This window comes from Fistularia commersonii, chromosome 33 (genome assembly GCF_037954325.1).
Source record: "Fistularia commersonii isolate RoL2024-O1a breed Wild chromosome 33, RoL_Fcom_v1.0, whole genome shotgun sequence".
NCBI classification, from domain to species: Eukaryota; Metazoa; Chordata; class Actinopteri; order Syngnathiformes; family Fistulariidae; genus Fistularia; species Fistularia commersonii.
In genome coordinates this window covers 9,349,882-9,375,225 of record NC_141316.1, presented here as the reverse complement: position 1 = coordinate 9,375,225, position 25,344 = coordinate 9,349,882, and the positions used below count along the sequence as shown (strand labels likewise).

Sequence of the window (25,344 nt, the reverse complement as noted above, 5' to 3'; positions counted from 1 at the left end):
TTGATGTGACCGGAGTTTGACACCCCTGACATACAGCATCGATACTCTTTTACGTTGCTTTTAAGAGTGTGAATGAATGAAAACATTGCTGTGTGACTCCTGGTCGTGCTCACAAATATGCTAACTCAACTGACATCTGCAAACGCGATGGTTGAGGTACGCTCAGTGCAAAGAAACCACTCGGCTCCGGCGTGGGGGACGATTGTGGTTATAATTAATAAAAAAGGCAAACGTTCATCTCATGTCTGCGGCCCGGGGACTTGATGAAAGTCCGAGAAAGCGAAGCCCACCTCCGACCTCGACCTCCGTGACCCCAGCTCCCGCTCCTCCACCCGGAGGCCGCTGCTTCCAACGCCGACAGCCAACGTTGGCACATTAAGACGCGACTCACCCGCAGGAGTCCAAGGTTGGAGCTCCGAGTCGGGTATATCCCAAAGGCGTTGCATGCAGTTGAGGTCAAGCGCCACGTGAAAAAAAACGGTAGAGTCCCGACTTTTAAAACGGCAGGGGAACTTTTTTTTTTCAAACTCAAAATGTGAGGTATCACTGTATATTGTGGCGCAAAGTTTTCCCTTCATTTAAGTAGTGGACACGTTCCAAACCATAATAAACAAGGTGTCCACATACTTCTGGTGATATAGTTTATGTAGTCAATAGTCAGATTCAGAGCGCTCGTACGCAAACATGGATTTCCCAATTTTCTTTGTGAATGGACACTTGTTGTCTGAGCTCCCCGCTGCCCAAATCCAAGGTTAAATAAGGTCAACAAGGTTATTGGCACAAACCACAATTGTGATCCTGTTTGGCTCCCAGACTGACACTAGCACAGATCGCCGCTATCAATAGCTCCTTGTTGATCTACCCGGCCAGGCGGTTTGCCTGCTCCCTCTGTCTCCGCGGCTCCCTCGTCACGACTTGAGAAAGTTACTGGAGTGTGAATGCATTTAACGGTTCCCCCCAGTCCCTCCAGAACCCCCCTCCCCCCTCCGGCCGCCAGCACGGCGAGCGCTATCGTTTCGTCTGCAGAGGTTACCGCTTACGCAAAAAGACCCCAATCCGGGGCCGAAGAGGCCTCGGAGGTACCGGCATTTGGGGTTTCCGGGTTCCGTCGCCGGGTCGCCTTTGGCTCGCAGTCATTTGAAGACCGCTGGCTTGGGGGGGGCGACATGTCGCTAACGGTTACGTCAGCAGGCGGTCTATTAGACGGAGATTGGTTTGAGCGTCGGCAGCCGGGTGGGGGTGGGTGCTCTTTCCCCACCGGGATGACGCTTATTGAGATTTCACTCAGCTTCGGCTCCGAAAAACATCTCGTGACTTCATTATTCTTCCCCCACCAGCCTCCGGTCCAGCTCTCCTTCCCCGCGGTGACAGAGAAAGGCAGACTCCCCTGTTTACTCATGGCTCCAGGGGCTTGCGGCTCCCGATTAGCAAACCAGTATGAGTCAACATCTGCTACATCCCTTGGACAAACTATCTATCAGCGCACACTCAGCCCGTTGTCATACCCCCCGTTCTTTAACGTCCGGTTCCCAAGGCCGGCAGGCAGGCAGGCACCCCCCGGGTGGCAGTGCGCGCTCGCACTTTGGCGAGACATTTCCCAAAGCCTTCCCGGCTCCGCTGGCATCTTGGCAGGCCGTCACCTCCCTAGCCTCCAGCGTGTTCGGCAAACAGAAGGCCAAAGGGCAACGGTGAGGCCGGCGGGACCTGTTTTTGACTCAGATCGTCAGGGCTCAGCCCGGCAGCGGGACTTATTCTGGTTGCCGGGGCGATGGCGTCTGACCACCGTCCGTGCAACCAAGCGACTGCTATCCACCCTTCTTCTTCTTCTCCTTTGGGCTTTTCCCTACATGGGTCACCACAGCGAATCAACCTTCTCCATCTAACCCTATTCTCTGGATCTGCCTCTCTCATACCAACAGACCTCATGTCTTCTTTCACGACGTCAATACATCTTCTCTTTGGTCTACCTCTGGACCTCCTCCAACCCCAGCATCCTTCCACCAATATGTGCACCATCCCTCCTCTGTACATGGCCAAACATCTCCAAACATCTAACATGAGAATTCTTGTCGAAAACGTCTCGTCTTGGAAACCGGAGTTAAATTTCTTCACTTGAAAACGTTTCATCCCTCATGCGAGAGGCCCAGAAGAAGAAGCCCTCTGAACTGAACCCCCTCAGATGAGGGGTGAAACATCCTCAAGTGAGGAAATTCAAGTCCAGTTGCAAAGACAAGATGTTTTTGGCAAGAATTCATCATGACCTGGATGACCGAGAACCCTGCTAGAACCCGTTTCTTTACCTCTTTTCCACCCACTCCATTGCTCCGGACTGTTGACCCAAAGTACTTAAAATCCACAACCTTCCAGTGACATGCAGTGAGGTTCATGGCTGGTGACGCTCTGACTTCATCGCGATTAAATTTATAAGTCGCAAGAAGAATCCCTGGAATCAAGAGCGCCCCCTACCGTGAGGCAGGAGAACTGCGTGCCTCACTTACCATTTTACGATCGCTCAGCACAAGAGACTGGTAACGCACGTATAACTGTTAACAAATTGGAAATGTAGTTCATCTGGCAAGTGTTTAAACATTTTATCAGCGACATACAGAGAGACGGCAATATGGTCTTAGTGCGGAGCATGCTAGCAGTCGGACGTCATTGAGGCTCGACAGTCCGCAGCCTCACCGCACATCTCAGCATTTGAACAGTAAGTGTGATAAATCCAGCCATTTTGAATCAAAAACTGGTGAAGTGAAATGAAAAATACCTTTGTAGTGCAAATCACGGATAGATATAACCACTTCATTATTTTTTTCATTTGACATTTTTTGTCTGTCCAATACAGGCATGTGAGGCACGGCCTCTCCTTGCCTCCCCTGACTGAACGTCACGGCCACCTTCTTTATCCCCCGACAGCCTCGCCGTTCCACTTGGATCTCGGCTCCGTTGCATTCCACCCAGGAGTCTCCGAACATCGTCCGGCGGGCTCAAACAAGGCTACCTTAATCCGAAATCTCGCCGCAGACCGAGAAAGAAGACGCCGTAGTTGAGTTTCCGTCGTTTTTGTTTTTGCTTCGCGGTGCCAGTCTGTGAAGTGTCTTGGCTCCAGACTCAACAGAACACACATGCCGAGGAGAGCGTCAGGCGAGGCAACATCTGTTGTGGTCAGTGGCTGTGGGCAAACTGTTTCGTTTTGACAAGATGGCTTGTGGCATCACAATGGCTTAGTGGTTGGGAGAATGACCGAATTGCCAGTACTTGCGGTCAGGGTTTACCTAAGTTGGACGGAGCTGCTGCGAACCACGTGATCGCACTCAACATCGAATTACACTTTCTTAGCAAATATACAAGAGGGAGCGGAGGGGGCTGTGACACATATGTGCATTTGTACTTTCAGTGGAAATGGGAGGGAACCTGCTCATTCAAAAAACATTCCCTGTGTGAAGTATTTATTCCATTTTAGTCAGGCAACAATTCCGCTTCTTCGTCCTCTGCAGTCCGAGAGCTACGGTTGGTTGTTAATGTCAACCAGCCGGACGGCGACTGAAACCGACACAGATTCAGCTAGTTGGAAAATACATTCCCATGTCCCACGGGCTGAAGATGAGTCTGCGCCCACACACACACACACACACACACGCACTGTCAACTTTAGATCCCATTGCTAATTAAAGTTTGGCATTGATTTTCTGTCCTGACAACCTTGTACTATTTCAACACGATACTCTGTAATGAAACTAGTGACATTTCCCCAACCGGCCCGTGACATAATCTTAGCTTAGCTTGTGACTGTTTAAGAGGCCGGTCATGGAGACGGCGGCTCCACAACCCTTGCTAGATACTCCAGGCCCTGAATTAGAGGGCCTTTTTGGGAAATGCAGCCCTTGAGATTGCAGGTTTTCTCCTTGTTTTGATAGAAAATGCCGCCGTCGCCTTAATTCATGCTTCATTCATGCACATCATTTTTTATCTGTACTGCTCATCCTGCCCAGAAGGTCGAGGTGGGGACCGGAGCCCAGGAGTGATTGGGCGAGGGTTCATCCTGGACCTCATGCTTGTTTGTGGACTGCAGTAGGAACAAGGAGAACCTGGAGTTTTTCAAAGCTAAAACCTAGCTAGCTTATTTAGCTGGTGAATCGGGGGTCGCAGCGCTAGCCGTCATTTAGGCCGTCTCCCGCTCTCTAGCACCGATACGCAGTAGAACTTGGCCAACAAATCGACACCAAAGGGACGGGCCGAGAAAACAACTTCCTTCGCTCCGGAAACGAACCTGCGGCTTCCAAGATGGCGGCCGTCACATCTCCGCGAGGGCTTTTCCTTTCAAACGCTGTAGCGGTGGGCCGGCGCCGGAGAAGTTTTGTGTTTTAGAAAGCAAAGTGCTCCAGTGTGTTTCACTTCAGGGCCTTCACCCTTTCACAGTCTCCCTCTCTCTCTCCCTTCTCTTGGCTGTTGTGCCGCCACGGCGAAGGCAACAGTGACTCTATTGTGAGCGATGGGAATTGGGCAGCAGGCCAATGATGTCATCCTGCCATAGGGAAGACCAGGGGGAACGCCCTCCTGGCGTTCGGAATGCACTATTTTTTCCTGTTGTTTTCCGGAAGGCGGTGATCAATTTAATTCCACTCTCATCGCTCCCTGCTCCGGGGCAAGGGGGTGAAAGAAGGGAGGGAGGGAGGTGGGGAGGCAAGATGCCGAGAGCAGAAGAAGGGACGGGGAATACTCCCGAGTGGGATGCCGCGAGTGGAGAAAAGAGGAACAAGGGAGACGGCCGGGACCGCCTTCGGACCTTTTTCATTTAGATTCTGGAAGGTGTGAGTGATGGCGATTATCCCGGGATTCCACGAGGTCACGCTAATTAAAAGCCCCTCCGTATCGTTTCCAAAGACAGGCGACAGTTTTTCAAGAAAGAGGCGCGAGCAGAGGACTTGCAGGAGCTCCTCCAACGGTATGATATGCGAAAAACCCGAAGCTGCGTGGGTTAAGAGCGTCCCCATTTGTGGACGTCATTTCCTTTAAAAGCTACATTGTGCGAAAAGACGTTTCTTTTTTTATCCGAAGCAGGAGGCAAGGAGCACAAATCAAAACAAAGCGCTGACCGAACCCAACGCTGAGGTCGTTCCCAAATGAATGGTTGCGAGGAGATACTCATCGGGCGCAAACATGAACCCTTTCCGGTTTTGTGACCCTCCTGTGCGCCTTCACTGTCTGCCTTTCGATGGAAACCAGAGTTGTTAAGACTCTTGTTACGTTAAGTTCTTGATATGTTAATACACATCTGCAGATTACAGCGTTTTGATTGCGCTATCTTAGTGGATTTAAACTGACCTCCGTGTTAAACTGACATCTGGTGCAACTGGGGTTTTTTTGCAGACTGTTCCCATATTGCGCACTAAAAATCAACTTTTTCCAGCTCAAATATCCACTGATTTATCAATATGGGATTTTTTTTTGTTTTTTTCATCCCAAATATCTTTATCGGTACACGCTCCCAATAAAGGCCTATAAAAAAGAGGATAATTTATCCCATATATCCCATAAATACGTCAAATAAAATTCAACTGCCAGGAAACAAGAAGATCCTTAATCAAGATCTCGACCACTTTGTTGGAAAATAAACCCGAGTCTTTTGTTGTAACGAACACCACGCCGACAAACTACGGAAAATATTACAGGTCCTACTTCAGACAGGAAGGCGGTTGAATTTCCATCCACCTGTTTTATGTGCTTTTTTTTAGTGCATAAAAAGCCCCCGGAGTGTCAATACTAAGTACCCAAAGAGGGGAGTAAAACTCAACATGAATTGAGTATAAACGTGTCCTGAAACCGTCGTCATTAAGGCTGTCGTTCAAACTTCTCAAACTATAATATTCTTTTAGGTTCCTTTAAGGACCCCATGGAGTCCAGGGTGGATTCACCTGCTCACACCTTGGCTATACTGCACATGTAGGAGTGCTAATAGCAGCAGTACATCAATGCTAGGTACCTCAAGCAGATCCCAGACATGTTTACTTATGTACTTATTTATTTGGACACTAAATACCTCTAAATACCAAAAAAAAAAACAATGTGTAAGTGAATAGTTGCATGTCTATATACAAGTGTGAATGTGTGAATGAGTGAGCGGTAGTTATATGTCTCTATATGCTGTTTAAATGAGGGAGCGATAGTTGTATTCCTGTAGGAAGAGTGAATGAGGGAGCGATAGTTGTATGTCTCTATATGATGTGTGAATGACGGAGCGATAGTTGTATGTCTCTATGACGTGTGAATGAGAGAGCGATAGTTGTATGTCTCTATAGGGCCTGTAAATGCTGGAGTGATATTTGTATGTCTCTATGACGAGTGAATGAGGGAGCAAGACTTGAGTGACCCTATGACGTGTGAACTAGGGAGCGATAGTTGTATGTCTCTATGACGTGTGAGTGAGGGAGCGATAGTTGTATGTCTCTATATAGCCTGTAAATGAGGGAGCGAGAGTTGTATGTCTCTATATGGCCCATAAATGAGGGAGCGAGCAAGAGTTGTATGCCTCTATGACGTGTGAATGAGGGAGCAACTGTATGCCTCTATTTGACATGTGCATGAAGGGGCGATAGTTGTATGCCTCTATTTGACATGTGCATGAAGGGGCAATAGTTTTATGTCTCTATTTGAGGTGTGAATGTGTGAGTGAATGGTTGTACGTTTGCATGAGGGGAATTAACAGAGTGAATTGTTGTAGGTTTGTAGAAGTGGCCCTGTGACCAACAAGTTCAGTGTGAACCTCACCTCTTGCCCAGTGAGAGATGGGATAGGTTCAAGCCCCAACCCCACAACCCTGACTGGAGGATAAGCGGTACAAATAATGAATGAATGAATGCAAATTGGATGACATTGCAAGGAAACAGTACCATGCATTCCAATCAAGAGATTAGAAGAACTCCTTCTAGAGGTTAACCCATTCATAACACCTTCTCTCAGGATTCCAAAAGCTTGGATTATTATCTAAATCACTGGCCGCAAGTCGTTCATTCATAACAATTACCTTTCCAATGCGGGTCGTGGGTCGGCGCGCGTCCTTGCGTAGGCGATCGACAAAATCCACACGCAGGCCTTTCCATAATCTGATGTTTACTGGGAGATTGCGGCGGTGCACGACTCTGTAGAGACAGCAAGAGAGAGAAAGACTGTCATGTCTCACAGGCTTTGCTTGACTTCATCAATCTCTGAGTTCAAAGCGCGTCCCACCGGCCCGTCGCAAAGCCACTGAGCCGTCAGTGATCGCCATTAATCACAGATCGGGCGTCGAGCGGCGTGTTTTCCATCCCGGTCAGAATGCCACGCCGCAAAGCCGAGGGGGGGGAGGGGGGGGGTCGACGCACGACCACGGTCACACCGCGGAGCCGAGGACCGGATACTCCCTCCGATTGTCCAACCCGTCTCGGGGTGGGGGTGAGGGGGGCAAGAACATGACGCTTCCACGCTGTTTACTGGTTATTTTGCAAAAAATAACTTTATGATGAATCCTAGGGGGAGAAGAAAAATGCGGGGGGGGGGGGGGCCTTCAGAAGTAGCGTTAACGGGAGACAGATTTTTGACATGCTTCCCAAACCATCTGCTTCGGGTTAAAGCTCGGAGACAGAGCTGAATATGGGAGAGAGAATAGAGAAGGATGGCGAGGGCAGCGGGAAACAGAGGGAATGTGATTTTGACAGGCAATGGTGGAAAGCTATTTATTTGTATTGCGAGATTTTCTCTTTTGAATTGTTGTGGTGCGGCTGAAAGAGAAAAGAAAAAAAAAAAAGAAGCCGGGGAAAGAAAATAAACATCGATCTTGTCATTACCGAGATATAATCGTGTGTTCATGCAGCTACAAAAGAATATTGCGAGCTATCACGACGCTGCAAAGAAGTATCTTGTGGTCCCGGAGCCGACGACTCTTGGACGGATTTATATGAAATGCGCCGAAGACCTCAGGGATTTGACAGTTCCAGCGCTAAAAAAAAAAAATAAAATAAAAGAAGGTTAAGTCCGTGACTGGTTCTGAGATGCGTTCGGAGCAGATCTGTCGATCGGAGGGGAGTTCTGGAGACTTCCTCCAGAAGCCCCTTGCCAGATTCTCTAACCTTGCTTATCTCCTGGATTACAGGAAGAGGAGATACGAAACGCAAAAAAAAAAAAAAAAAAAAAAAAAAACGGAAAGAGTCCGGCCTCCGCTCCTCGACGCCTTTTCTTTTTTTTTTTTTTGTCTCGGCCTCCGGCGTCTTTTGTTTCCTCCCCTCGGCTCTCCAAGCTGTCCGTCTCCATCCACCCCCTGTGCCATTCTACCAATCCCCAGTGGGCACAGCCAGCCAGTCTGGCCAGGCCTGCCCCTTGCTGTGCCCCTGTGCTGGATAAGCTCCTGCCTGGACCCCGGCTAGAGGCCTTTGTGTCGGACCGCGGGGGTGTTAGTGTGTGTGTGTGTGTGTGTGTGTGTGTGGATAGCATTCACGGCAAAAAAAAAAAAAAAAAAAAAGGAGAAGGGGGTCCTATCTCTGCCTAAGGGCTGCCCCCCGAAGCACCCTCACCATGCGCCCTATTGAGACCTAAGGGAGCATGAACAATTGGTGCAAAACCAAAGAGCTAAGTCCCCTTGTTATACAAGCCCAATTTTCAGCCCCTCCACCCTCCTCCGACACCTCCACCCCCAGCGTCCCGGGCCAAACTCGTCAGAGGGCTGATGGGCTTCGTTAAAGCGAGCCGGGCTCCTTTTATGGCGTTGTTTAATTAGCCATTCCACAGTAAACTGCCATCCGGGAACCCCCCGCCATCCTCCTCACCTCCTCTATCTTCACCACCCCTCCCTCCCTCGCTCGCTCCCCCACTGTGGTCCTCCTTCCCTCTCCTCCTTGTCTTTATCTCCAATAATTAGCCCTGGGAAGAGGAGGAGGGCTGGAGATGAGAAGGGAGGAGAGGGGCCCCCCTCTCGCTCCTCACATCCCGAAGCCTGCAGAGAAAGACAATGACGGCCGGCTCTTCGGTAGCCCGGCCGCGTCCCCGCTTCCCGCCGAGCCCCGTCTCCGACGGCACCCCGATCGACCAATCGATTGACAAATCTCAACCGTGACGGGGGAAAATAAAAAGGCGGGTTGTTTGCGTTGCTAAACCTGAAGCCGCGGACCCCGGAGGCCGCAGGTCCGGACCGTGCTGGATCGACGCCCTCTAGTGACCGCTGCAAAAGACGAGGGACCCGCCGAGGGAACAAACTATCTACGCGTCGTGCGATTTAGCGTCGGGGGACGAGTCGGACGTCTAAACGGATCCAGGCCTCGGGGGTGGGGGTGGGGGGGTATAATGACCAGCCGGCATGGGAACAGTTCCGTTTCGTTCGTCGGTGGCCATTTATAGCCCTTAATTACGCGCCTATTTGGTGACCCCGGAGTTCAGCGGGCCAGTTTCCTGAGTCGACCCGAACCCCGGCCGACAAAGGTGGAATGCGTCCGTTTCGTGGGAAAAACGCGAACGGGAGAGGTCCTCCGTGGCGGGTGATGGAGGTTCTCAGATCAGCAGAGGAGAGCGTGATGCAGCCAGAACATCAGCGCATATGTGTGTGTGTGTGTGTGTGTGTGTAGGACAGAGCAGAGCTTTAGGACCCAGTTGATCCTTGTGATTGTGGCTGACATTTTCCACGTTGTGAAGGGAGGGGAGGGGCAGGGGGTGGAGTGGAGTGGTGTGTCTGTGTGTGTGTGTGTGTGTGTGTGTGTGTGTGGGAGGGGGGGGGGTTGCCCGGAGGGACACTGTCAATCAGTGAGAGTGTCCGGGGGTGGGCAGGCCCCTCTGACACTTTGTAACGTCGGAGGGGGATATTTAACTTGGGACTGAGCGCCGCTCGTCACAGACACACTCTCGCACGGTGTGCCTCGGCGAGGAGACGCTCCAGCGGCCAGCTCTCTGCGCACTCCCGACGTGGGGACTCCGTGGGAGCCTCCGCGACGGCCGGATCCACGCGTCCACGCAGGAGTTGCAGGAGTCGCCATGCAGCGGCGGGAGGACCCGGAGCTCCTGTGATTGTGATGGAGCAGTGAGACGGAGCTGTACTTTTCCCGCATTTTACCCCCCCCCGCCCCCCCGCCCCGCACGTTTTATTTTTTATTTTTGTACTTTTTCTTGCATTTTATTTTCATGCACTCGGCCGTGCGCCCTGTGGGAATATCGAAGAAAGCCTCCGGAACATTCTCTGGGAAGACGAATGGGCTGCTACTTCTCAAGTTGAGGTCGCGTCCCGCCGCGGCGCCGCGTCCGTGAGTCCGTCTGGGACGCGCGTACGTCGACGGCTGGAGTACGGCGGCGGGAGGTCCGGGGGGGGGGAAGGCAAGGGAGGAAGAGGAGGAGGAGGAGGAGGAGGAGGAGGAGGAAGGAGGGGTGGAGGAGCGAGAACCCTTCTCTTCTGCGGGTGTGTGGATTGTGCGCGCCGTGGGAGCGCGTCGGGAGACGTCGAGACTTCGTGAACGCCGTGCGTAAAAATAACACCCGGTGACATTTCCAGCGCCCCCCTCCCCTCCCTTCCTCCCTTCTCCCCTTCCTCCCTCCCTTCCTTCCTTTCCCCCGGATCCGGCCCGGGAAGCCGTCCATTCCATGCAGCCGCCGCCTCGGCCGCGGTCCGCCGGCGCAGACGCTTCGATCCCCGGGGTTACCATGACAACTGAGAGCGACCCGAAGTGAATCCGCGGGAGAGAGCGCACAGCCGCCCGCCCTCCTCCTCCTCCTCCTCCTCCTCCTCCTCGTCATCCTCCTCATCCTCACCCCTTCTCCAGAGTCTACTTTCATTTCTTTTTTTTTTGGCCGTCTGGACTCGGGAGCGCGAAGACGCGCCGCCCGCAGCCGCGCCGCCCGCAGCCGCAGCCGCCGCCGCCGCCGGGTGGACGCGCCGTGTATGAGGCCCCTGGCCGGTCCCTGCTCCGCGCACGGCGACCGGGAACCCGAGTGACCGCAGCCCAGAACACCAGCGCCAGGTGGCGGCGGGGACGATGGGCCTGCCGCAGACGCAGACGCTGCTGGTGTACGCGCTGGTGTGCGTCCACCTGGGGGTCTCCCAGCACTACCTCCGCCTCCGTCCGTCGCCCAGCGACCACCTGCCCGTGCCCGACCTGAAGGAGGACCCCGACCCGGAGTACGACCCCCGGGAGCAGGACCTGGCCGAGAGGACTCTGCGGAAAAAGCTCGGCAGCAACTTCGACCCCAACTTCATGTCCATCGGCGCGCCGGCGCCGGCCAACGCGTCCGCGGCGGACGGCCAGCTGCGGCTGCAGGGGCCCATGCCCAACGAGATTAAAAAGCTGGACCTCACGGAGACCCCCTACGGGAAGCGGGTCAAGGTGGGCAAGAAGGCCCGCAGGAAATTCCTGCAGTGGCTGTGGACGTACACGCACTGCCCGGTGGTGTACACCTGGAAGGACCTGGGCGTCCGCTTCTGGCCGCGCTACATCAAGGAGGGGAACTGCTTCTCCGAGCGCTCCTGCTCCTTCCCGGAGGGCATGTCGTGCAAGCCCGTCAAGTCCATCAACAAGATCTTCCTGCGCTGGTACTGCCAGGGCTTCCTAAGACAGAAATACTGTACGTGGATACAGGTGCAATACCCGATCATCTCAGAGTGCAAGTGTTCGTGCTGAAGGAGGTGGAGGTGGAGGTGGAGGTGGGGGGAGTGGACTGGAAATACGGTTTCTATTGCACTGTTAACTCTCTACAGAGGTGGGCACCATAGCAAATCTATTTTTTTATATAGCATTTTAAGTGAAATACCAACATTGTACATATTTAAGAAAAATGCAGCTATTTTTTCTAATTGAACCAGGACCATATTTTATTCTCAGCCCTGATATGTTTTTTTTTTTGTTTGTTTGTTTGTTTGTTGTTTTTGTTTGTTTTTTTTTTGGAATGGGGGGACGGGGACACCAGCACTTCATAAGGAAGAGCTTTTTTTTGTTTTTTTTTTGGGATATTTTCTATGAGACATTGAAGATGCATATGCTACACCTCTCCAAGAGGTGAACTCTTTTTGTTTTTCAACTGAACATTGATGCTGACTGTTATTTCACTGCAATGCTGCCTAGAGTTTTGTATAATATTAATATCAATATTAATTAAATTGTAAAAAAAAAAAAGAAAAGAAGTTGAGGTTAAAGATATATATAAAGGCGTGAACTCAGCTTTTTTTTGGGAATACATAGTATTGTAGAAATAAACAAATCTGTATGTTTTTATTTATTATTTTAACGATTGTGAGTATAGAGCATAAGGAAAGAGAATAGAGTATACCGGAAAAAAAAATATGGGAGATGTCTACTTGAATATTTCTAAAAATGACAAAAAAAAAAATATCAGTGTACATGTTATGGCTACACGTTTTTAGCAATAAAGTCTATCTCTTCAACATGTGTTAGTGTCAAGCCATGTTGCTTTCAATGAGTGTCACATCCAGGAGGAGGAGGAGGAGGTGGAGAAGGTGGAGGAGGAGGAGGAGGAGGAGGGGGCGCTGTAAAAATACCCGCCGTCTCTGAGAAGGTCTCCCTGCCAGAGAAGGTTCTGCTCCCGGGTTTCCTATAAATGGCTGTGAGATTTGGTTTGGAATGGTTTTTTTTTTTTTGGTGTGTGTGTGGAGGAGGAGGAGGAGGAGGAGGAGGAGGTCCCTTTCAAGCCAGATAAACACAAGATGCTTAGAAACTATCTGCGCGGAAGAGCTTCTTGGAGAGCCTTGATTTACTGCCGTGCGTAATGCGCGGTGCATACCTCTGCAGAGCAGAGGGGGGGGGGCTCCTCCATCCATCCATCCATCCATCCATCCATCCATCCATCCATCCATCTCTACCTCCCTCCCTGCCTGCGCGGCGGGTAAAAGCGGGACTGAAGCGGTGTCAGACGGGGAGACGGCGGCCCGGGTCGGGGGGCGTCTGGGGTCCTGGAAGCTCCACACAAGTTCCACTGAGGTATTTGTACAGAGGTGGAGTGGAGCAGACCGGCGCCTGCTGCAGTCTGACCGCCCCGGAGAGGAGGAGGAGGAGGAGGAGGAGGAGGAGGAGGAGGAGGGCCGGGGGAGGGGAGGGGAAAACAAAGCCTACAAAACAATGCGCAACTGTTTTTCACGTCCGCAGACTATTAAAGAGATGCAGCCAATTAAACACGCATGGAGTGCGGGGTGCAGGGAGTGTTTTTTTTTTTTTGCCTTTTTTTTTTTTGCAGTGTTTATATTATCCCCTGAACGCAATTCCCGGATGCGCGTCATTCCCCCTTCGTGCACGGACACTCGCCGCTTGGTTATTGTGACAGAATCACGGAGGGGGGATTTGGTAAGCTGAGGAGGGGGACGGCAGTGTGCCAGGAGGAGGGGGGGGGGGGGGGCTGCTTTCCTTACTGTCAGCTTCTTTCTTGATGATTTCTCGGGGTTTTTTAGAAACTGCGTCTCTGACTCGACGGCGCCACTCCGCCGCCCTTCTCTCCGCCGCGCAGAATGAGGCACTTTGGGGGAAACAGTAACCCTTTCAGGCGCTGCCCGGGGAGGATTCTAGAAGCGTGTGAAAGGCGGTGCGCCGCCGCGGCTGCAGCCAGTGAGGTGCGCACCTTTCGGGAACACCCCTCCCACCCCCCCCTACCCCCGGTTCTTGAGGGGCTTCTCTGCAAACTATCATCCCAGCGCGGCTCCACAGGGCTACTTGCAGATTAAATGAAGTTGCATCTAACCAGGTCTGGATTCGAAGCCTCCGGAAGGCCTTGACGGTCGGGTCGAGATGGTCCTCTCCACCTGGACGCTCCTCTTTCGGATCCACCCCCATCCTCGGACCTTCTTCCCCCCTCCAGCCCGCCCCCGGCCACCAGAAATAGGAGCCCTTTCCGAACGCAGGGTTAATATAGACTCGTCTTACATGCTGGCAGGTTAAATACGGACCGGTGTGGTTTGTTTCTCACACACCCCCCCCCTGGGAAGGGGGGGAATATTCCAATCCTCAAATAAATAACTGTTAGAGACTCCTGTCTTCGCTTCGCCGCGCCATTCATGAAAGCTACGTGTTGTTTTTCTCCCCCTTTTCCCCCCCGCAAACAAACAGCGCCGTGTTATTATTATCCGCTTTGTGTGAATGGACGGGCCCTCCGACAGGCTCCCCACCCTGAAAACATCAAAAAAACACACGTCGTCGCCATCATCAACCCCCGACCCCGACTCCACCTCCGCCCGAACCGCGGGGTCGCGTCTATATTTCAACAATATTTACACGACTCCGCGAAGACGAGCCGCTCATCTGATGTCTGCGAGGAGACTTTAAAAAGAGAAAAGGCCTGGAGACAATTACAATAAGTGTGTGTGTGTGTGTGTGTGTGCGGGGTGACAGATGATGATGTGGTGGCAAAGATGATGAGGCTGTCTCCTGATGAGACGCAATTATTATGATGGCTTGCGGTCCGATCGGGAATGATTGGGGTGCATCGGCGGGCCGACTGCCGCCGCCGCCGCCGCTCAGCTGCAGCGACGGCGGCGGCGGCTTCTTCCTTTTCTTGGAAAGCGCCAAGATCCATACCTGTGCGGATACACCCACGCAGAGGTATGCGAGGGAGTGCTGATTGCACTCATGCACACAATCAACAGGAGCGTGCACGCAAACACACGCACGTATCGGTGTGTGTGTGTGTGTGTGTGTGTGTGTGTGTGTGTGTGGCGCACTGACACACAGACGGAGACAAGGGTCTGTGGCTGTAACTAAGGCCCAAACCCTATGGTTGTAAAAGCCAGTGAGTCAGCACTGCTGAGGTTATTGATGATGACAGGGTATTAGATGGAGCAGTGAGGGGAGGGAGGGCACACACACACACACACACACACACACACACACACACACACACACACACTACAGATGATACCCAGCATTCCGTCAGACCACCAACCTCGGCTTGTGGTGTCAAGGCTTGAGCGTGTGTGTGTGTGTGTGTGCATGGGTGTTAAGCATTTGTTCTCGCTGTTCAAGACGCCACAGATGTGTGTGTGTGTGTGTGTGTGTGTGTGTGTGAGGGACCGTTGCCATCCAGTGTGTGTGTGGGAGGCAGTAGATGTATGTGCGCAGCGGTGGAGACGCGAGTTCTCAGGGATCCATTACAGTCCTCGTCCTGGTGGTCTTCGGAAACCACCAGAAGGTCCCGGTTGGTCATCGCCGCGGTGCCTAAGATCCGAACGTCTGTCGGCTTCTCGGGAGCGTCTGAGAAGAGAAGTCTTCTTCCAGACGGATCCGGGATCGGGCGCCCGGCATGATCTCGACCATCCATCACCGCGAGAGCTCGCAAACCTGACTCAGAGGCGGCGGCGGCGGCGGCTGCAGCGCTGGATTCATGACATGCCATTACATCAACAAAGCGGCCATCTTAGCCGCCAAACAACAGGTGACCGTAGTCGAATAACAGGTGATTGTAATCAAACTCCAGCCATCACCAGCAAGCGGGGCTTATGACAATTAAGGAGACCGGCCGCAAATGCATGCAATGCAGCAAAGAGCCACGAGTACATTCATCATTCCCTGGACCGCAGCGCTTTCATCTTGGTTTCTCAGCGCCGCCGCCGCAGCAGAGAGGCCGGCGAGGCCCGACCTGTCGTCGCCGCGTCTCGGTTCGAATGTCGCTCGAATGCGGACTGGAAACGATACGAGGCCTAGTGTTTAGTCCAGGTGCGTCGCACATTGGACTAAGCGTGGGTCCTCCGGATCTGTGCATCTACCAACGTTCTTCCAGCCTCTGGAAACAATCACGGTCTCAACTGCTCCGGATGTTTCCGTCAGAGATTCATTTCTCGTGAAACCCTCGGTCATCGTCTCCGAACCGCCGGCGTGTTTTTGGACCGAGGGAGGAACCCGGAGGAAGTCCAAGTAGACACAGGGAGAACATGGAGACTCCACACAAACGCTTCTCGTGAAGGTCGATCTTCTTGCCGTGAGGTGGAAACGCTAACCGCCGCGCCGTCGAGTAGCCGCTAGCGTCTTTCATTCTGATCAAAATGTCCGGAGCGTCAATCAATCTGATCCAGTTCTGCGCGGGTAACAAACGACGGAGTCCATCGCCCGTCTTGTCGCCAAAGCGCCAACGTGGAGGAACGACGTGGACGCAAACTCATCGGGACGCTGAAGGGGTCTCAAACACATCTGTTGTCTAGAAGTCGGCCTCCTATTGACCTCCATTATAATCTGACTTCTCAGACCTCGTATAAACAAGCGCCACTGATGCCGGCGTGGACAAAAGCCTAAAGATGGACGTCCATGGACGTTCCACCGAAGCGTGCGGTCGGAGGAACGGGTGTAACGCTCCCGCGGTGTGCGCCGCCCTTTTAATCGTCCGGATCATGTCAGAGTCACATTACCGTACCGTACACGCTCGCCGATTACTCAGTTGAACTCTCGTTAGATGTAATAGAAGCCCAAAGTAAGGCCATAAATAGAGCGGCGGGTGGCGAGGCTCTCGCACGGCTGGGGATAGTGCGTATTCTGAGCTCTGTTTCCATGGTTACTCAACATGTCAGCGTCGGGTCTCCAACGGGAAGCGAACGCTTTAGCGACGGATATTTAACGCTGCGGGGATCCAGTCTACCGCCGCTAAAGCTAAAGCTAAATCACTCACCGCGACTGGCCGGATAAACAAATAACGCGACAAGAAGACACACTCGGAGCGGCGAACTTCACGCTCCGTGAGACGCGAACAGTCTCGGGATACACGCTAGCGGCGGACGCCACTCATCGCCGGCCCACACAAACACAGCGAGCACCCAGAAAAACTCCTCCGAAACGTAATTAGTCTCCGGCCGTCACAAGGACACTGTCTCTAAGCTGTTTACTCGGCGACTCAACTTGATCATGACTGGCTCGGCGATGGACCCGCACTTGAGTTTTCCTCTAATTACAATCTCCATTTTCAATATCCATCTCTCATCTCACTACAGTGCCTCACACACACACACACACACACATATATATATATATATAAATATATATAAATACATCCCTCCCCCTGGGCCGGTGTCCAGCGGCTGTCTCCCAGTACCTCTCTGTGCATCTAGATGGCATGCTGAGAATGTTTACTTTTGCCACAGTGTGTATTTACAGAGTCTAATAGTTTTTTAGGCCGCAATGGCGCCTCGCTTCGTAACATGTGTACAATCCACCTTCTCCCCCCGGCTAACACATCACGCAGTCGCAGACACGCACACAGAAAATATACATCAGCCTCACCAAACAACAAATCAGACTCCTGGTATTTGGTGTTTGGCTAGAAGTGTGAGATCCAGGTGACAAAGAAACAGCGGCTGCTGTGTGACGCTGCTTCTCATGGAAACCTGTGGTGTGTGTGTGTGTGTGTGTGTGTGTCGTGTCTGGAAGGGTGAAGCAGCACAAAATGATGCCATCAGGACAGATTGCAAATTCTGTGCAACCATCTTCCGATCTCCATCTCAAGGTGGAAGTATCAGAATCATTTATTGAAATTAGAATTTTTATTTGTATTTCTTAGTCTCCCCTTTTTTTTTTTTAACTGTTTATACAATTTTCTGCTATTATTTATTATTGTTATGTTTTTCTTGCAACTCTGGGACAACAATATCCTTCGAGATAAATAAAGTTGTTCTTATTCTTAAACTGCTTTTTGTTGAAAGAAGCTCCTGCTACAGGGTCAAGTGGGGAAGAATCAAAATAGAATTAAAATAAAGAACAAAAATTGCAAAAAAGAACAGTAAAGATAAACTTTATTGATCCCCATGGGAGAAATTCATTTGTCACACCAGCGCAACAGTTATAGTGTCAGTTCAAATGAATGGAAATATAGATAGAGAGCCAATTAGAAGATAGCAAAAGACATCCACAAATTAATAAATCAGGGATGTCAAACTCATTTTGGTGCGGGTCCTGCAGCACATACAGTAAAATCAGAGCGTAATTACCTAGAAGTAACACCAAGTCCACATGTTTCCCTTGTTTTAGTGCAAAGGAGATGATAAAAATCCAGGTAATGGACATTTAACTTAATAAAATACATGACAAACAACCTGAGATTCCTGAAGATAAGTAAGTGCAATGTCAACAACACTATGTCTCACTTCTGTCTCCTCAGTTTTATGCAAATTTTTTTGTATTCAAATTTCAAAATGGCACCCAAACTTGCTGCATCCACACCAAGCATGCAGGTTTCTTATTAACCTCAACCAACACACAAGAAGTGGTCCATTAAACTTCAAATCCACTTTTCTCTTTTTATGACGACGACATCTTGCCGATGTGGGTGTCGTGTCCAATGGAAAAGCAGGTAGATTTCCAACAATGAGTAAAAATGCCATTTACAGACCCGGGAGCCGCATTGCTGCCATCTGGTGTAAGTTGTGAGTCACATAGTGTCGTGTCGTGTTGCTAACGCTAGCTAAAACAGTGCGTCCCTAGCAGACAATAACTGCATTTTTATTTAAATAAAAGAGTTCGTTTTTCATGTATGGTTTCAAATTGTAGACTTATTCCACAGGCTGGATCGGACCCCCTGGCGGGCCGATACCGGCCCGCGGGCCGTACGTTTGACGCCCCTGAAATAAATAAACAGCAGAAAGAACAACAACAAAATCAAATATAAGAATGGACCACAGAGTGGGAAAAAAATGGGAAGGCTGAAAATAGACAACCAAAACTAAACGACAAATAAACAGTGTGACAATAGCGATGACCGAAATAAAATAAATAAAATGAATAAACAAAAATAAGCAGGATGCAAATGGGCTGAGACCAACAGAGAGAAAAAAGATAACAGTTAGGGCATTTAATGTGCCATCAAAACAGGATCAAAGATCAAAAGAAATAAATAAAAATAAAGTTAAAGGTATGTAAAAATATACGTAATGTATAGACGTGTGTATTTACAATACATGTATATGATTACATGTAGTCATTTTGTGTATAAGTTGAGGATGTTGTTCAGTAAAATATTTTCTTTTTGTTCAAGAAAAAGCTTTCCATTTGAGAGAGCTCATAGCTCGTGCTAAGCTAGTCCCGCGTGTTGCTCATCATGCACCTCTCATTCCTGTCCTGCATCAAAACAAGACCGTGACCTCACGTCTTCTCCAGAGCCCCTCAGCAGGCGTCCACCAGCGTTATTATTTTAGGAATACAAAAGTTATTCTTGTATCATTTCAGCTATTAGCATGTAACCGGTATTTGTTATTGTCACTCTTATCCTTGTTGTTGTCATTCTGTTGTCTATTTTCACCCTTGCTGTTGTTTATTTTGCAGTCTATTTTTTTGTGGATGTCTTTTACTATCTTTTAATTGTTTCTTTTATTATACTTATATTCATATTTATTGTGATTGTTGCGCGCAATAAAGTATTTCTTATCTAATCGTAATAGTTAATTTGTGCTTCCAAAGCCTGACGCCCCAAGCTGAGCCGGGATCTGGACCAGGTCTCTAGAAACCTGGGACAGACCTGGTCCAGACCTGATCCAGACCTGGTCCAGACCTGGTCTACGTGGAAGGCTTCATCAGACCACTGGTTTGTGATTCGGCGCCACTTAAATAAAATCCAATTTCACATAAACAGATATTACAGACAACAACTGGAATCAGCCCGTCTCAGATATTCAGATATTCGGTTGAATTCGCAAAGCGTCTTGAACTACAACTTTTTTAATAACCTTTGTGAAGTACCAGTCAGGGATGGGGTTCATAAAGGATGACACTGCAGGATGAAATGATGTTCGGGCAGCATGGCGGCGCAATGTTAGCACGCAAGAAGTTAGCAACAGCTCCCTAGTTTGACGTGCCAATGAGAAAGTGAATGGAAATATGTCTATCGTCATTTCCGGACTATTAGCCGCTACTTTTTACGCTTTGAACGCGGCGGCGTTAAAACAACGATGCAGCTAATCCATGGATTCTGTCGGGCTATCGAGCTTCACGCCGCCGAAACATTTAGCCTCGTCACATCGGACCGATGAAATGACCCTGAAATTCTGAAAAGCGTTCAATTCCGACACCGAAGACGACGACTTGAATGGTTTTAGTGTCCGGGAAGAAAACCGAGATCGGCCGAAGTACAGCAAAGCAGGGATAGAAAATTGATGAACTTTTCCTTGTGTTACTGTCACTGTTTGGAAAAAGGTATTTCCAGTCCATATTTGTACGGGATTTGAACTCAAAATGGTAAATATCATGGATGCATTGAGATTATATTCACACGCGTGCACCGCGTTCGTGCTTTGCTATTATCTCGTGCTTGATTTCCATAGAAAACATCTTCTTTCTAGGTTCACCGCTAGCTTTCTTGGAGCCCGTGATGATCATTAAAAAAAATGCACAAACTAAGCACAAAGGTAGAAAATGAGGCCACACAAGTCAAAAAAATTAAAACGGTTCAAAAAAAATGTTTCTGTGTAAAATATCATGTTACAACGTGGACACCTGCAGTTTATAGACAAGTGCGGCCTCTACACGTACACATATTTTTATTTTGTTATCCGCCGTCGCTTATAGTCAGGCGCTCTAAATACTCCGGAAATTACGGTAAATGAAGAATGAGAGCGAATAATTACACGTTTCCACATGTAGCCTTCGATTGGCTGCTAACCTCTCGCCAGATGAATGAATTGTATATGATGCTAGTTCTGTTTTGTGTCTGTTTGTATTTAACAAACTGTCACTGTGTATCTCTTGAACAAGTAGAAGAAGAATTACAAAACTAGTTTCGAACTAGCGTATTTTGCGAACCATAAGGCGTAATATCAATGAAACATACGCTATATAAAGCGAAACAAAGCAGTCGCTTTTAGTCGCTTTGTTCCCTCAGAAACTCTGTTGTTGTTTACCTAAGCGCTACGTACGGTTCTCTGATTGGTTAATGGCTGCCAGCGATAGCGGACACCTGAATTCAGTGTGAGGTTGGAACAACGTTGCATTCCAGCACCACATAATGAGTCATGTAATGTTGTCACGCTGACATTGCGAGCCATATTCCCGCTTTTAGACCCGCTTTAATACGACGTCCTCGTGTCCGACATCCAGTCGAGTCGCACTAAAACGTTTCGGCAGATATTTGAGCGCAGTGTGCCACGTCACATTGGTTGGAGGTCAGCAATCACAACAAGAATTTACGGATGATTTTTGAGAAAATGTAAGAATTTGAAGCGCGCCTTATAGTGCGAAAAACACGGTATTTAAAAATAGCCAGCGAAACGTATTCCCGGCTGTTTTAACGTTGCGTTTTCGCATTCCGCGGCGGGGTCATCAACGCAAGACCGCCAAAGTCTGAAACGCCCGCCGCGAGGGGCGGGAGGGCGAGCCAGAACACAATCTAATTGAAACGGCAAAACGGGCATTAAGAGTTTAGCCGGAGAGATTCGGACCATTGTCTTTCTCGTCCGTGCGACAATGAGGCGGGAGGGGCGGCGAGGGGGAACAGGTGAAAATAACTGGCTGCATTTACCCGCTAACCCTGCAAAGCACAGCTTGGGCGGCTGAACCTGATGTTCTGACGCCTGCCTGTCTGTCGTATTCAGCCGAGGTGGTCTATTCAGAGTGAGGGAGCGGGGGGACGCACCGCCCAGGGGGTATGGTTTGTTTGTGTGTGTGTATTCATGTATATGTGTGTGTGTGTGTGTGTGTGTGTTTCAGGGCGTAAGGGGGAGGGAGCGGGCACTGTGTGCAGCAGAGAATGCTTGGTGACGGGTTACCAAAAACAGAACACCGGGGGGAACAATAGGACCCAGGAAATTCCTGACATAACCCCAACACACCGGAGAGGAAGTGGAAGGGGGGGATTTATTGGTGTCAACGGCCCCTCGCCCCGAGAGGAGGAGCGGGTACCTCTTTTGTCCCCTCCGGCGTTGGAGACGGACTGAATCGAGACGCCTTGCACAGAGAGGACGCCTCTAATCACACACACACATAATCACTCTTTGAAAGAAGAACCGCCAATTAGGGAATGGACTTATACGGCTAAAGAGGTTTAGGCTCAAAGGACGGCGCTGCAACGTTCCCGGCGCGCTCCTCAATGGGGCTCTGAATGCGAAGGAGAAGCGAACGGGATGCTTTTCAGCTCAAAGTGCACGAGGGTTGACCCCCATGGGAACGCCGCTATGAACCTGTCTGAATCAGAGGGCATTTAGTCTCATTTAGGAAAGGTTCACGTTACACAGAAAGGAGACCGCGACGGACCGGACGACGGAAACCGCGCCCGGCGAGCGAATCCTTCGCACGTACCGTATCTCGCGTGAATAACAGATGCGGAGAAACGGGTCGCCGACGAGCGAAATATCATTAAAGCTCTTTATAATATCCTCAAATCTCTTGTTTTCCTAATACAGGGAAGGATTTTCCCAGAACAGGCATGAGTCATACCACCCATTAAGCCCATTTAATATTATTCACTGGTGAGAAGAAACATCCTTTGACTAATGGGAGCAGTGGTTTTGAATTGCATTCTAATTACTGACCGACCCTGAGCCTCCTTATAGCTTATGCAAACCATATTGAAGGTAAATACCCTCTTTTGTGAACGGAAATGACTATGGAAAGCTGACCACTGGAGCTGACAAAGAATACTTTTTCCTCCATAGATACCTGAGACCTTACAGAAACATCAACACCATTTAGGGTTACGGAATGAGAAAACGCCGACCGAGTCGGATTATTAAAAACAAACAAACCCTAGAATGCACGACGGGTCATTAGCGCATTTAGAAAAGCGCGGCGAAAAAAACAACACGGGACCTTTCCTCGCCGAGTCGAGACGGCCACCGAAAATCCAAGGTCTTAATTATCCCTCGTATTTGCGGATCGATCTGCCGATCGTCCGTCCGACGCGAGCATTCTTACGCTCCTGCAGGACCGCCGAGGCGCACGTTTGGACGGCGACGCCTGAGCAAATTCAGTAACAGGTGGAGCAACAAGTCAATGGAGCCACGCTGACATCTAGTGGTGCAAAGAGCATATCGACGAGGAGAGGAAAATTCATCCATCCAGACCAGATGAACAAAACCAAAGGCAGGAGGATCCAAAGCCGTGGATCTGGACTATCTGGAGTGTTTGTCATCTCAATCCTGAGAAGTTTAAGAGCTTCTTGGAGATACACCCATCCCTCCAGCTGCACCCTCCCCGCGCCACGGAGGCAAACTCTTCTTCTTAAAATGAAGTTCGGTTTTCAGACGACGGATACGATTCGAGGCGTCGCCGTCGGAATGGACCAAATACTCGCAGATGGAACATTGGTCTTCTCATGTCGTGATATTTTATCTATTTTTCCTGCCGCAGTGACAGACAGGCAAATATTTTTCTAATAAGGAAATAAACAAACCGTTTGGAGAGTCGAGAGCGCGGAAGTCTCCATGTGACATGAATGAACGAGCGAACGGTCTCTGTGCTCTTGTCCGAATCTTCTCGTCGCGACTGCTGGACCTGAATTTCTTCCCTTGAAGAGGTTTCCCTTGAAAGACGCTTCACTCGAAGAAATTCAAGTCCAGTTGCCAGGACAGGAACGATTCACCGCGACCTGGTCGACCGAGAACCTCCGCAGAGATGTCGATGTACGTGGCGCCGGATGGACCGGTCCTCTCGCCCAATGACAGACGGGTTAGGCTCCCTGCATTAAGGAGAACCGCTTGATAATGAATGAATAAAAACGTAGCCACATAGCTCCCACCAAGATGGTTCGCAGCCCTGGCGTCTATATCAAAATCCTGTAAGAGGCACCGTAGACAGATTGTCACCCCCGGCAGTCTCTTTTGGTGAAGTGGAGTCCCGTGGCTGGTATTTAGTCCTTGACTCATTCTCTAGTGGGGTCAAGTGTCGCTGCAGTGCCCACCTGTCCCGGTGCAGGACCACCACTTGGTCCAGACAGATTTTGTACATGACACTTGATAGTTCTGGGTCTACAAGTTTGGGGGAAAGGCCTTTCTTCCTCCCCGGACTGCAGACCCGCACCTTTGCCCCGGGAGTGAAATCCCAAAAGGCGCAGATCTGTTTGGTCTAAGCCTTGTCATGGGCTCGTCTGGTCAGGTTGTGCAAAGTCCATCCAAACAGAAGGACCTCTAAGGTTCACTTGGTGGACTCCTGAACCGCTGTATGCCCGGAGGACCGGTGGTAGGTGCAGGTCTTACTCTTGCTGCCACTAGCCGGTTGATCTGTTAAACCAACCCGTCACTCTGGTGGGGTCTTGTGGCGTCTGTCTGGGTGTTCTTGATGCCTAGCCCTGAACCCCTGCGCCTTAAAGTTCTGCTCCTGGTTGTTTGGCACCCCAAAGGAGCCCAATATGCCGTCCACCAAGTAGCCGCGTATCGGTCCACGACTTCCCCAATCACCTTTTCCGACACCACTGTGGCAAGCCCGCCGTGCAGCAGGAAACTTAATTCTTGATGGGCACTGCCCTTTAGCACAGGCTCGTTCAGGGCAGCACCGCATTCTGCCCTCCCGTCATTCGACGGTACAGCACAGCTTAGTGCACCGTAAGGGTACAAGTACAGGGACATTGCCAAGAGCTTCCCACTTGCCCCCCTCAACAAGTGTGAAAATATGACTTGATTTTGAACATCTTGATGCGGGTTCATATTTTTCACATCCAAGTATTTGTGACATCATGTCGCTGTTTTCGTTGGAACGTTGTTTCTCTGGCATTTTAGGCTCCTCTTGACTCGGTTCCCGTCGAAGCCTTGTTAGTCGCCGGAGGCCAGAACTTCGATATGATGACAACTAAAAGTCTGCACAGCAGTTCGGTGAGGTCACGCTGTCTGCGTGCGGAAAAGAAAAAGCCGCAGAGTCCTACTCAAGAGCCACGTAATAAATCTAGATTTCCAGTTGTGACAGGACTGCGGGGGGAAAGACAGTTCAGTTCATTCGTGAAGGTCTTTGGTTCTTACACAATCCACTGTGTCACATTCAAGCTCAGCATTAAGAAATCAAATCCGAACCAGACTGGTTGTGTCTCAATAGGAATTTTCTCCACTGCTTTCAATCATGTTTGCAAAATACAGCGGTTCCCTCCGATACAAATCACTTTATCTACGATTTTTTCAAGATACCGAGCGCAATTCGAGCTAATTTTATCCTCAAAATGTCACGGTACGGATGTGAGAGCGAGAAAATCAAAACTGTGTGGCATCATTTCAGATCTTTGTGCTAATTTTGTGTATTTTTTTGAATGATCATCATGGGCCCTAAGAAAGCGAGTGGTGAACCCAGAAAGGAGACGCTCTCTATGGAAATTAAACACAAAATAATAGCGGAGCACGAACGTGGCGAATATTATCTCAATGCATCCATGATATGCACCTTTTTTTTTTTTTTTTTTTCTTACTGTTTATACAATTTCCTACTATAATTTATTATTGTTAGGTTTTACTTG

At 50.0% G+C, this 25,344-nt stretch overlaps 1 protein-coding gene across 1 annotated transcript; it reads left to right on the top strand.

The window, feature by feature from the left end:
• The first annotated feature begins 9,596 nt into the window (after positions 1–9,596).
• Positions 9,597–12,387, top strand: nog2 (noggin 2). Its single transcript, XM_086140990.1, has one exon. It carries the CDS (start codon positions 10,986–10,988, stop codon positions 11,625–11,627), a length of 642 nt encoding a protein of 213 aa, XP_085997116.1. The 5' UTR covers positions 9,597–10,985; the 3' UTR covers positions 11,628–12,387.
• The last annotated feature ends 12,957 nt before the right edge of the window (positions 12,388–25,344 follow it).